Source organism: Dryas octopetala, chromosome 5 (assembly GCF_963921425.1).
Source record: "Dryas octopetala chromosome 5, drDryOcto1.1, whole genome shotgun sequence".
Lineage (NCBI taxonomy): Eukaryota > Viridiplantae > Streptophyta > Magnoliopsida > Rosales > Rosaceae > Dryas > Dryas octopetala.
Window position 1 is genome coordinate 11655447 of NC_141370.1, and position 13710 is coordinate 11669156.

General features: G+C 34.9%; 2 protein-coding genes across 2 annotated transcripts; one reads left to right on the top strand and one right to left on the bottom strand.

Moving 5' to 3' along the window:
* Positions 1 to 3224: 3224 nt before the first annotated feature.
* PUB49 (plant U-box 49) lies at positions 3225 to 7677 on the bottom strand. The gene is made up of 11 exons (XM_086243558.1): positions 7311 to 7677; positions 7137 to 7199; positions 6911 to 7014; positions 5835 to 5926; positions 5638 to 5727; positions 5458 to 5533; positions 4987 to 5357; positions 4568 to 4824; positions 4170 to 4458; positions 3807 to 3911; positions 3225 to 3715 (listed from the first exon to the last, which is right to left on the bottom strand). The coding sequence occupies exons 1-11, from the start codon at positions 7436 to 7438 to the stop codon at positions 3506 to 3508; spliced, it is 1785 nt and encodes a 594-aa protein (XP_086099684.1). The 5' UTR covers positions 7439 to 7677; the 3' UTR covers positions 3225 to 3505.
* A 595-nt stretch (positions 7678 to 8272) lies between these two features.
* On the top strand, positions 8273 to 9885 carry LOC147284306 (uncharacterized). The gene is made up of 4 exons (XM_086245162.1): positions 8273 to 8476; positions 8665 to 8818; positions 9333 to 9400; positions 9503 to 9885. Exons 1-4 carry the CDS (start codon positions 8273 to 8275, stop codon positions 9722 to 9724), a joined length of 648 nt encoding a protein of 215 aa, XP_086101288.1. The 3' UTR covers positions 9725 to 9885.
* The last annotated feature ends 3825 nt before the right edge of the window (positions 9886 to 13710 follow it).

Below are 13710 nucleotides of genomic sequence, written 5' to 3' on the forward strand. Positions count from 1 at the left end.
AATAATTAGGAAAATTCCATGCTTGGACTCTTTGTCCCCTTGTTGTTGAGAAGTGGGTTTAAGGAAGTTTTCTTGGGAGCCATATATATATGATATATCACTTATAAATTACATAACAAAGAGGGCATCTTGGCATCTTCCCCATCCGACCGAGTATGGCCAACATTCAAGGATTTGCCTTGGGAAAGTCACTCAATTCCCAAGAATTAACTGAAGAAATATTCCCTCAGATCAGAAGAGGCGTTTCCAACCCCACTGGCAAAACCATTTAGTAAAAATATTAACAATTAATAATTCTATATTAAAATAATTCACTTGAAACATCCACAAAATTAATTACTAGTTTATAAAACCCAGAAAGTATAATATATATTTCTCATGACATAAAGCTCAACACTTTATTTTTTAGTATGATGTGATCAAAATGCAGATTCATATATACGGGTTTTCAGAATTTATATACTAAGTAAAAAATGAAAGTTATTTCTTTTTTATTTTCTAACAAAAACTATTTGGCATCTCAAAAGTTTAATAATAGTCCTTGAAATGTATTAAAAGAACCCTTCACTAAATTTCTTCGCTCAAATAAACTACAAAAAAAAAAACTTTTTAACAGTAGTACGTCTTTTAGCTTTTATGTATTTTAAGTTTTATTAACCGGTAGTAAGTTTAGTAACTAGATATTAGTTTAGTAGTATTTATTTTCATTTGTTAATTTGAAAATGTACGTCTTATTAAGTGTGAATCTCTTCTCAGATAAGTTTTAATATAATACATGCATATATTATATTAACAGCCTCACCACATTATGCATAAATGCTTACCTAAGGAATTCAAATTAAGAGGTAAGTGAGAAACAATTAATGCATGCATTTGGATGATCAAAATTTCAAGCAACTGTTAAAATACTTGTTAGAGAAAATTACAGATTGGATCCACTTATTTTCTACTTAGTTCAATTTTAGTCTACGATCTTTTTTAAGTTCTGTTTTGGACCACTAATTGTTTCACTTGTTCAATAAAGGTCTAGATTTATTTTCTCAAATTTGTCTCGTCTTTTTTCCTATCAAATCTCAACTAATTCAGCAAACATATACTTGTTTTAAAGCTATGTATCTCATCTTTATAACCATATAAAGATCATTTAAATCGGAATTCAAAAACTCAAGATAATTGACCTCAAATAAGGGTACCCGAAAGTATCAATTTTTTCTAGAAAATTTACAGATTTTTCAAACTTCACCAAACTTCAATTCTCTTTGATTCTAATATTTCAAATTGGTTCCTATGACTAAGAAATGACGAAATATAACTTATACTTCAATTATAATTGAAGAAAACACAACCAAAATGATTTAAAACCATAACTTAAAAAAAAAAGTGGACCAAAATTGAATTTTAAAAAGATCGTGGACTAAAATTGAACTATGTATAAAATAAGTGGATCAAATTTATAATTTTCTCTACTTGTTATTTTTTATTATTAAGCTTAACAAGAGGATAAAAAAAGAAAGAAAAAATATAGGGGAGAGAAGGGTATGAAGAAGACAAACATTGAAGGCTAAAATTAAGGGATGTTTTGGTTTTTTGATACCTCATTGTTTGGTTTCAGATTTTTTTAACATGAATTATACAGATCGATGAAATGTCACTGCCTCAATAATAATACAAAATATGTTTTGGTTTAGGATGGCGATGGCAACTTGTTATGTTCTTAGTGTGGTGGGTTTTAGTTTAGTCATGAATTAATAGAAAACACCATTATCTTTTCTAGTTTAAAAAGGCAGCTAGATTAAATAAGATTAAAACCAATAATTAAGTTTGAGTACTTAGACCAACATACACTTATCATCAAATCATGCTTATCATGAGTTTATCTCCTTAATTATCATAGTAATTAAGGTGATGATTTCTTAAGTGGCCAGAAAACCACTGGGAAACTAGCTAGCTACAAAGTTGTGGTCATGACCCTGTCCTTGCCTAGTTTATTCTTAATCCTTCTTAGGAATTAGTTATTTAATAAGTGAGAATTCTTGTTTTTTCCTTTGTTGATGATATTGGGAGGCCCTACTTGTGGGGTTATTTAAGAGTTGTTAACCAAATTATTCGATTATTGTTAGGAAATGACGTGTGGAACTAATTTAACTATGTGATTAATTAGAGCTCTACCGTCTACATCGTGAACTATATCATGTTATTTAACTGTTGTTGTTACAAAATTTCATATCAGCTGTAATTATATAGTTAATGCATTTTAATATATAAAATTTCTAATAAATTTTTTTGGTAACCAAGAGTGTCTTGGACCAGCTTTCACATACTAGACTATTAATGTCGATTAATGTATCAATTAATGTCGATTAATGTCGATTAATGTTGGGTTGGTTGTTCCAATTCGGTATCGGTCATGCTGTATGGAGCTAAATTTGACAACAGGTGCTCCACATTATCCGCATATCAACTAATTTGACTACACGTATTTCACAGATTCTATTTTTATTGTCAATTGATGTTTGGTAAGATGTTCTAACTTTAGTATTAACAAATATGATCTATTCTAAAAATAAAAATAATAACAAACGTGATTTATACTTCCACATATGATAAATCATTTGAATTCAAGTCGTGTGTAAGTTTTGGTATCTCTGAATGAAAATAAAATATCATGAACTGCAACTTTGTCATCAATTTCTGGATTTGGAATTTCTGAAAAGGAGATATTCTTTGAACTTCCATGTAGTGATTCAGAGATATGTTCTGCGTACGCCCCTGCTTCTGCCCACTGTCATCACTCATTAGTGGACAAGCAGCATGCATGTGCTTATTAGACCACCCTTCTCAACAATATTTTAATACCCTAAAATTTATTAGTTGAGCTATTTTCTTTTAGGTTAAGGTTTATTTCTCTAATCAATGGCCAAAAAAATAAAAAAGGTTTATTTCTCTAACGTAAGGGGAAATGCAGGATGTGAGAGGGCATTTAAACGTTGGGTCACCAGTATTTAAATGCTCTCACACATCCCATATTGATTTTGCATTTGCATCTCAGAGTGTAGAAGCCTCTTTTTAGGCTTCTATACCAGAAGTTAAGACTTACAAGCCAATAGTATTAGTAGTATCATCATGAATAATCTTTCTTTTATTTATTTATTCTAGGAAAGAGAAATTCGAACTTGTTATTGGTAACAACAGGAAGGCAGCAATAGAAGAACAATGTTAATACCTGTTACTAGGTCCATGTGAGTGATGAGAGAAAGAGGGAGAGTGAAACTATTTAGACAAATCTCCTGTTTTACTCTGACAAAGCAATTTCTCATGGAAAACATCTCATTATGAATGATGTAAAACAGTCACAAACTCAGCACGTTCCATCTGTTCTTTCTTTTTTCTTTTTATGCCTCAAAAGAATAGGTTACAATGCTGCCTAATCACTCCTCCAAAACACTATCTACATATGGTACAATACAGCATATGGGAATTTTTTTTTTTTTTTTTTTCCAAAACATTACCATGCAGAAAAATCTTTAAATTCTCCTGCAGGAACTCCCAATTTCCTTTTCTTTGGTGCGGAAAATTTTGTCAGACCAGCATCAATAGAAGCAGATTCAGGTAGAGCACTCTTTGCTTTCAAGTACTTCCCAACACCACCACTACCAATAGGGCCAGATTCTGCTGTTCCTGTACCAGGGTTGCTATACCAAGCCCCAACCTTCTCCTGAAAGTAACAAAATATAAGTAGCATTATTATTGTACAAAATGGGAGCAAAATATGAAAAGCACCAGTACAAATTTAAGGAATCACATACATTATCTTCATCCTCAGCTTTCTCATCTTTGACCTCTTCTTCCTCTTCATCAGGCTCTGTGTAAGGATTAACAAAAACTGTGACACCCGTTATCTTAATTTCCTCCTGCACATGTAACACAAACGAAAAAATGATATACATAACCAACAACATACACTCTAGCCAACATGAGACAGAGAAGACAATTTAAGACAGTACTAAACATAAAAAACATGTATAAAGTAGACAGGTTCTGCTTCTTATTACGGAGATTCACACATGATAAACTGCTTACAATCAGTTAGGGGGTATTACCAGAAAATAAGCATGAAAACAAAAAAATAGGTATCTAGTTTTGAAAAAATAATAGAATAATAAACTTACCAGAGGTCTGTCATTGTCATCAACAGGAACCTTTTCCATTGCTGCCAGTGTGGTCAAGCCACCAACAACTCCACCAAAAACCGTGTGCTTAAAGTTCAAATGATTTGCGGATTTGTAAAGGATGAAAAACTGGGAACCATTAGTGTGGGGCCCACTGTTAGCCATACTAACAATACCCCTTCCAGAGTGAAGTAACTTGGAGTTCAATTCATCATTAAAAGGCTTTCCCCATATAGATTCGCCTCCTTTCCCGGTACCAGTAGGATCACCACCTTGAATCATGAAATTCCTATACAAAAAAGAAGAAGATAATAATAGATCTTTAACCTTAGTCATTTTGATAAACAGAGGACACTTATAAATAAATACAGAACTTGAACTAGAACACTTCACAATACCTAATGCTTCTATGAAAAGCTACTCCATTATAATAGCCACGTTCACAAAGGGTGATGAAGTTCTCGCAGGCTCTGGGGGTTATATCACAGTGTAGCTCAATGTTCAAATCACCGTGTGTTGTATGTAGCTGTACATATCCTTTCTTTTTTGGATTCTTCTCAACTTTGACATATTCAAATTCATTTTCGGTGACAGGATCAAAGGCGGTAGAAGTGAAGGATCTCGAAGCAGCACCAGTGGTGAATTTGCTCTTTACCTGAAATTAATACTCATGTTAAAACAGGCAACAGAAAAAATAATTGATGCCGGAAGAACAGTAATCTCTTAAAAAGTAGACACTAAATTCATTTTAATTATCATACTGGAACTCCTAGCATTTAGTATTGTGTAAAAGACATTAGAGATAAAATTCACTAACCATCTTTGCATTCACTGGTGCCCTCTCACCAGCCTTGTGCATAGCTATTCGCGCAGCAGTTTTATCACTTGATGTGGCTTTTGCAGCAGCAGCACTTCTTCCATGTACCGAAGCAGAAGCAGCATCTACAATACTGTATGCCTGAGCTTTGACCTCCCCATTCGAATATGAATTGGGATCCTCTTTAATACGTGACCTTGCAGCTAAAATGGCTTCAAGTGCAGCAGCTCGTTCATTTTGTGCCTTGCTGCCACCTCCTCCATGCAGTGCAGTTTGCCTTCCTTTTTCGGTTCCAAGCTCCTTCAGCATCTGCTTGATATCTCCATTTACATTTATGTTATAGGTTGGATCTGAACTCATTTTCTTGAACTCTGAAAAAGAGAAGTAATTAAATAAAAATCACAAAAAAAAAAAGATTAGAAGGAAGAGAACACTACAGCTGCCCACAATGGTAATGAGCCTCTAGCTCACCTTCATCGTCAATTTTCAAACTATTTTTAACATGATCAAATTCCACAAGAACCTTGCTGTCAAGTGCATTGGGATTCTGCAAAGGGCATCCATAAAAATATGAGTAATATTGAAACAAGGAACAAGAACTTCCAAGCTTTTGAACAACAAAACAGGATTTATCTGAAAACTATTCTTTACCTGAATGGTTATCAGGTCTTCCCTAGTAAATGGTTCATCTGTGAGGAGTTCCTTCCAGTTCTTAGTCTTGATGTTTAGTTCTTTAACTGCCTACAAAGCAAAAGCAAAAAGTATAAAGAACAGCAATATGTATTTTATGCATTATACAGAAAAGAAAACTAAGAGTACTGATGCTAAATAATAGCAAGATAACAAACCTCATAGCAAAAGACATTTCCTGTTGTCTTCACAGCAACTATGTGAGTAAATTCAGTGAAAACTTTGTTTAAAACAGGGCATTGGAATTCTCCTACACAAAAAGCAAGAAAAGGTTTTAATAATCTAAGACAATATACCAAACCAAAAGACTATAATTTGCCAAAACAGGAGTATAAAACTAGTGAACCAAACAAAAACAAATTGTGTTGACATACTCACATGACTATAAAGAGGAAAAAAATATTGGCGAATTATGTTGGTGTTATCACCCAAAAAGATCAAAATCAAGAACAATTAACAGTAGAGATACCCACTATAACAATTTTATTTGATGGGCTTAAGAAAATGTTCGCAGAACTCCGTTTGAACTAGGTTCTCTTAACTAACAAACAAGTATGCTCTCCAAAATTTCATACCATTCCCCAGTCCAGTCAAAACTGGTTTGACCTAAAGAATACCGGTAACATTTACGGCTTCAAAGTACTAACCAGATATAAGATAACTTCACAGTTCACTTTTATGACTTCTATACATCTTCCTTTATGCAAAACTGATATAGTCATGTTTGCTCTAAAGCTGAGAAAGCAATTACCACTTTACCTCAAGGAAGGAGTTTCTCATTTTGTATCTTCTACAATTATTTTCAATAAACCACTAAAGCCATAATATATATATATATATATATATATATAAAAGCATTCCAACTAAATTAACATTCTTCATCCTACAGACTCATGGCTTGATATATCTAACAATTTCAAACATGAATTTATTTAATTTGTGCTCTTTAACAAACTTAGGACATTCTTGAATTGCACGCCTAAAAAGTTTTAGCCCAGGCTTGTTTCCTTTACAAGAAAACCCCATCTTTGTCAACACAAGAGTTGACAAAGATTGAAGAAAAACCTCAATCTAGTACCGTACTTCCTATTTTACTTGAATTCGAAACTTCGACTAAACTCAACGAAAGTCTCATTCGACATGTTCTTGTATTAGGCATAAACCACTATCTACCCTATCCAATGAATGCATAAATTGTAAAAATGTATAGAATGTAAGGTTAACAAGCACAAACCATCAGAATTCTTGTGGAACGTTAGTGGTATGAGATCCTCTTGCTTCAGGGGAGCTCCGGTGACGGGATGCTTCCCATACTTTCTGATATAGGGAATTATATTCCTGCACCCATTTCCCAAAATCCAAAAACAACATATATGTCACATAAAATCTGAAAATAGAAAAAAAGGCAAAAACCCACAAAATTAAAAGTGCTTAAGAATCACACACTGAAAGAAACTCACAATATCTCAAAAATGCTGCCGTCGGTCGTGCACACTGGGTCTTCAAAAGGCGTAAACGTAAGCCTGCATCAAAAATTGAAATTGGCACCAAATTTCAAAGTGGGTCGTAAACAAAATTTGACATATGTGCCTAGACAAAATGATGTAATAATGTAACAGAGAGAGAGAGAGTACGCGCAGCAATAGAAGGGGAGGCGTTTGAAAGGAGTAGAGGTGGGCTTGGCTTTGGCGCCACCCCATTCGGTGGCCCACTCCGTTTTGGTAATGAACATGCGATCTTTGCTGTGCTGTTTCTTCCCCATTTTGTATTGGTCTGTACGGACACTGACTTACTTGATTCGGATTGCTTAGGGTTTTGGTTGCAGCTCTTCCCCCAATTGGGTATTCTCTGTTTGTACTGGCAGATTGTACTGAATCAGAAATCGGAGTGCCTTATGGTCTCGTTTTGCTCTTGGCAACTGAGACCGTGAGACGCAGCCTGCTCAGAGAAAAAAAAGAGAGAAAGAGAGGGAGAGAGATGCCAGTCACACCACCGCCTCTGACCCTCTGCTGGTTAATCCGGCCCAAGAGGTTTCAAACGGGCTGTGCTATACCGATCCGGTCCATTTAATTTTGGTATCTTATTATTTTTAATTTCTTATAATTAATTAATATATTTTCGTTCAAAAATTGAATTAAAGTCTTTTAAAAGGAAAATGAAAATGTTAAAACTTAAATGAGTAGTGTATAGCTCAAGCCTATTTTGTGATCATACTCATGCTTGTATAGTACTTAACTCTGTCGTGCTTTTACTGATCCTGCCCATTTTGTACTTGTACTGTTAAGTCTCATTTGATATATAGGATATGATTGGATATAATAAATAGCTAAATTCATGTATATGCAACAATTTATTCTATTTAATCATATCTTATGTATCAAATGAGGCTTTAGTGTCCGTTTTTTATCACATAGTGCTTGGTTTTAGCCGGCCTCTCAATAAGGAGTTTGGCAGGCCCATGAGGTTGGCATGAGAGCTCTTTGGGCCCCCTTCGTATGAATGGTCCGAGGCCCAGTGCATAAACAGCCCAATGAGTGTAGGCTTGCTTAAAGGCTCTCCAGGTTAATCCACAACCCGAAATTGGTACTTGGGAGAAATGGGTGAGTGCAGCGGCAACAGCAGCGGCAGTAGCGAGGAAGATGGAGACGCGGAGTGGAAAGCAGCCATCAACTCAGCGGCCAAAGGCGCCTCCTTCTTTATCTCTTCTTTTATGAATGGCTCTTCGGCTAATGAAGGTGGTGGTGGTGGAGATTACAAGGAGAACAAAACCCAGCAACTGCCCAAGCACTACCAAATCAAGGTCAGTCCAATCAGTCTCCATATTATCTACACTTTGGTTTCATCTTCTTCATTTTGAATATGATATAATGGGTTTGTAATTTTATTGTGAAGTAGACACCTGCTGTTTCTTATATGTCTCTGTGGTCCAATTTGCCAATTTGTCAATTCTTATACTACTAAGTACTAACTAACAAGGTTTGTTGGCAGGCACAAAAGCTATTGGATGATATCATAGGAAAGTCATTGGAGGTGGTCAATGTTCCCATTCATGCACCAGCGGATGAACCTATGGTTAATGAAGATGAAGGTGGTATTCGCTTGTTCAAAAATGCTCCCCCTGGGATAGTGTTTGATCATGTTGGTAAGTAATTCCCAATTTCCCATCAAGTATTTTTGGAGATATTCAATTATTCATGCTTTGTCCCCCTGCTTCTATATTATTGTTGGCATACTAGGCAAGTGAAAGAATAATGCTATACTTACCATATTCTTATTACTTCATATTCTTATATGTATCCAAGTGAAACTGCCTGTAATATGACTTCTTACTTTCTTCATATTAAGGATTAAAAAATTTCATGAACTAAATTTGAGTAATCAGTAGATTCAGTACTTTTGGAGCAGAAACTGCTCTTGTAAATAATATTTGCTGGCACATATAACTGCTCTTGTATGGCTTCTACAATGTCACTGGTTTTGTGATTTCCACCCAGTTAGTACTAAATTTATGCCAAGTGCTGCCAGGATAGGATGACTACAGAATTTTGACATGCATTTCTTGATATTTGAATTGGAGAGTTGCCCAATGATGTATTTGTACATTGCCTATTGCCAAACTGTTTGCATGGACTGAAAATTATTCTGAATGCTGTCAGATGAAAAACCACCTAGAAAGAGACCAAGAATTCTTCCTGGAGAAGAAATTAATGAGAAATCAAAGAAGGTTTGCTTATTTATCCATGAATCGTAATTGCAGTTATATACTTGTTTGCCCAATGGTTCTTCTTTCCTTATCCACTTGTGGTGTTGTCTAAATGGTTTGCAGTTTAGACGGCGACTCCAATCTGTCACCGTTGATGGGAAAGATATAATGGCTGCTGCAAGAGATAAATGCCAGAGGTCATTGTGTAGGCTAGAAGCTAAAGATGCGGCTGCAAAAGCAGCAGCCAAAAGAGAAGAGGAAAGAGTTGCACAACTGAAGAAAATTAAGGGGGAGAGATGGCTACCTTCTATTGCCAGAGAAATGCAGTTAAAATCCAATCGTTGAAATGCCTCTAATGATCATACACACTTGTTTTGATTTGTCACATATTCTTGTATTGTCTTTCACTTTTCTTTTTTCTTCAAGGAACATGTTCACAAGCAAATGTAGACAAATATTCACAAGCAATTTGGCATATGATGTTTTCTATCTGATAGTTCAGATCCTGGTGATAGTGTGTGTCTAAAGAGATTGTTTTCACTCTTTTCAATATCTTGGCTTTATGTAGAACCACTTAAACATGGGTAAGATTTTAATTAGTTTTTACTTGACTTCCATAGGAAAATGTCCGCACCTGAATCGGAGTTGACTTCCATATTCATTAATTTGGGTAAATTTATTGCAAGTGGAGACATCTCAGGGGCGGCATGTATGAAGCTCTTAAGACATTTCAAATAATATCGTTAATTCCCGAGCATGCATAAGATTATGTTATAATATACATTAAAATCTCAAATATCGGGAATATATTACTATGTATCACTATACCAACTAGTTGTTAGTCTAGTGGTTTCTCTTTCCTCAATATTATTGGGAGATGTCCCAATTCAAATCCCTCCACACCCCCCCCAATCCAAAAAAAAATATCACTATTTATCTTGATTTTCCTTTTTTTTTTTTTTTTTTTTTTCCAAGATCCCATAAAATCTTCATTCCCTGATTAACTTGGTCGAAGATCAAAAGTATGGCCCGGATGTGCAAATTATATTATGGGATGTTACTTGTGTTAAGTAGATCTAGTGTTGCCTACTTGCCTTTTCTTTCTTTCCTTTTTACCTTCTTTTTTTGTGTAGCCTATTGCCGTAAACTTTGTTCAAGCCAGTATATATAGGACAACACAGCATCCCACGATCTCACAAACAACCAATCTCTTTTCCTTGTCTCTCTGCATACATAGCTTATACCTCTCATGGCTAACATCTTGATGAAGTCACTCTTGTTTCTTTGCCCCCCTTTATTTCTTGCTTCTCAACCATGGCACAGCCCTGCACCACCCATAACTTCCCTACCAAGAAAACCTTTGTTGCTTGTCAAGACCTATAGAACCACTTCTTGTGGTGCAGCATTCAACATCAGGATCCCACCTTAAACCCTTTGCAATTTGGACTAGCTTAACTCAAAAAGAAAGAATTTACCAAACAGAAAAAGTCAGGAAGAAAGGGTACTAATATGAAAACCTTGCATGGGATAATTAGTACCATGAGTTGGGGTATACTTGTGCCAATTAGGCTATGGTGGCAAGGTACCTCAAGATGTTTGAAAGAGCGGATTCAGCATGGCAAGGCGTTGCTTAAGTTATTTGGGCATGGGGCTGTTGTAGGGTGGGCAATAGGACTTTGGCTCAGTGCTCAATCTTCAGGAATTCAATACAAAGGCCACAGATGTATAGGCATCACTCTCCCCGGCCTGTCTCGCTCTAATTCAATTAGTTGTAGTTGGTCTGTTGGTGTATTCTTGGGGCTCAAGAAAGAACACTAGTATCTGAATTACTTGAAGTGGTGTCTTAGGCAGTTTTATGTTGTAGCATTTCGGGACAAGAGTTAGGCCAAAGTGGATATTTAATATGTCCAATAATATTGTTAAATTATGGATGGGCGAAACCCAATTCTCTCGTTGAATGCTCAATTTCACTTTGAAACTGCCTTGTTAATTATCTGCCTCAGTTATTCATTATTAGCTAGAGTAATTTAGTCAAACATTCTCGAGCGTCCAATCAATTGTTTTGGCTCTTACATGTCCAAGTCCTTCAAGTACACGTAGTTGTTGGAAGGTCAAGAGAATTTTTTCAATGTAACCGATACACTATCATGTGGAGTAACCAATCTAACATGTAAGGGTATTATTGGACGGTATGTTTATATTGGTAAACAATAATGCTAATTGTCCCACATTTTTTTTTTCCACATTTGTATCTCATTTTATGTGTCATTACTTTACTAGACATGATATTTTTTTTTTTTTAGGTTTTATTTTTGACTTTTAGTGTTCAATGTATAAATGTCATGTAAGTTGGTATGAAATTATGATATAAAAATGTAGTAAGTATAGTATTAATGTATTAATAAGGTATAATATTAAAAGATAAATAGACTTAAGTTTTTTAGAAACATAATTTTGTGGATGTTTGATCGATTACCAAAACTCTCTAATTTTGTTTGTTTTCTTTGGTGCTATATAGACTCTAATATCAAGACAAAGAGTGAGCCTACAGGCAAAAGGTTAGTCCTAAAATTTGGGACTAAGCATTTCATGGCATCGGAAAGGGTGGGTTAATATGGATATAAATCAAAAAAACAAATTTACAATCGAATATGAGACAAGACTCAAGAGGTTGCTATAGTTGATTGGTCGAGTAAAAAGTAGAACCATTTAATTGCGCAAGGCAAGGGGCATTTAAGATATTAAGCAAGGCATGAAAGGGTATTAATGTACAAGGGCAATGAAAGGTTCTCTTCTCTGTGTACAACAGTACAAGGCATTTAAGACATTCCAATGGCCTGTTGGCTGATGGCTGTTGCATCCTAACCGGATAAGTTCCCTTTTTCTCTTTTGTGTGATATATATGCTTATGTTTACACAAATTTGTCCCTATTTGACTTTTGTGTGATGCTTATGTTTATACAAATTTGTCGATCAACATAGTACAAAATTTATTCTCCCATTAATTTAAGGTTTCTTTGTGATGTTTTCTCATTTTTCACTTCCAAATATTGTTAAGCCAAATAAGCACATTCTTGTTGGAGTTTAAATGAGGACACAAGTGAACTCATACCCAAATAGTTATAACAAGAGAACAGGTTTATTACACAAATATTCATTGAGGTTTTTGATGTTTTACATATATTCCTGAAGCTTCAAAAATCACATTCTTGAATTGGTCAAAAAAAAAAAATCACATTCTTGATTCTTGAACAAAAATCCATTTTTGGATTTATTAATTTCATCTATTCCATGACCGGTTATAAATTGTTTTCGCAAAAGAACAAACATTAAGAGGCTATTCTTTCATAACCTATTTACTTATGGATGTTTCAACTATTCTTATTTTTGACATTTCAAATGTTATTTTGATCAACTTTTTATTCATAGTTTTGTATTTTGATTGTTTTTTTTTTTTTGTCAGAGTATTTAATTTGATTGTTCACCATACATATGAGAGCTAAGTCATTACTTATACGTGGTAGATTAGTATAGTGATCATTAATTAATAAATTAAGTACGTACACCATTAATTAATTACTCCATATATTTTTTCTTTTGGTTTCTTTGTCCTTTCAAGCAAAACAAATTCAACCCTTGGTTTTGATGATTGTCATTAGGCCTATCGCTCAAGCATGATTTGATGATTCAACCCTTGGTTTCCCAAATTATATATAGTGATTGCGTGTACTCTTATACTACATGTGAAAGTGGTAGATTGATCATCATAAGCATAGCTAGCTAGAGGGCATTGGTTCTTGGAGATCATATCTTTGAATGGTCGATCAATATGTAAAAGTAGAAGTTACTGGGGCATATCTGTGAAAAAAAATGGCAGTTTTTGTTAGGTGCATGTGTCCCTTAACTCCCGTTTGATTGTTCACCAAAAAGTAAATTAAAGTGATTGGGCATTTTTATATATTCTAAATAATATATATGGAATCAAATATTCTTTTCAACAGCTAGCTAGCCTGCATGCATATATCTTTTCGTACAAATCCCCAGTCTGCACCAACCTTAATTTATGTTATGATCTTCCAGTACAAACTGCTACTTCTCTACCTCTTCCTGTATATACAAAACCCTAAACCATCATCTTAATTTGTCTCATTCAACCCGTGAAGAGGTGACAACCAACTGCCTGCAATGCACGCCTATAGCTCCATCTATTTCCTGATCATCGATCTCCGGCCTTTCATTCCCCTCAACCCTCCCAATCTCTCTCTCTCTCTCTCTCTCTCGATCACCTCCTCCACACTGCACAAATGGTGTGGTAGCTAGCTAGAGAGAGA

What these genes read in the sequence shown, in the direction of transcription:
- LOC147284306 (XM_086245162.1), top strand. Translation starts at nt 8,273, where the DNA reads ATGGGTGAGTGCAGCGGCAACAGCAGCGGCAGTAGCGAGGAAGATGGA. An exon ending in CCAAGCACTACCAAATCAAG is followed by an intron (nt 8,477 to 8,664) that starts GTCAGTCCAATC and finishes GTTTGTTGGCAG; the next exon opens with GCACAAAAGCTATTGGATGA. An exon ending in GATAGTGTTTGATCATGTTG is followed by an intron (nt 8,819 to 9,332) that starts GTAAGTAATTCC and finishes GAATGCTGTCAG; the next exon opens with ATGAAAAACCACCTAGAAAG.
- PUB49 (XM_086243558.1), bottom strand. Translation starts at nt 7,438, where the DNA reads ATGGGGAAGAAACAGCACAGCAAAGATCGCATGTTCATTACCAAAACG. An exon ending in AAGACCTGATAACCATTCAG is followed by an intron (nt 5,534 to 5,637) that starts GTAAAGAATAGT and finishes TGCCCTTTGCAG; the next exon opens with AATCCCAATGCACTTGACAG. An exon ending in TTTGAAAATTGACGATGAAG is followed by an intron (nt 5,358 to 5,457) that starts GTGAGCTAGAGG and finishes TCTCTTTTTCAG; the next exon opens with AGTTCAAGAAAATGAGTTCA.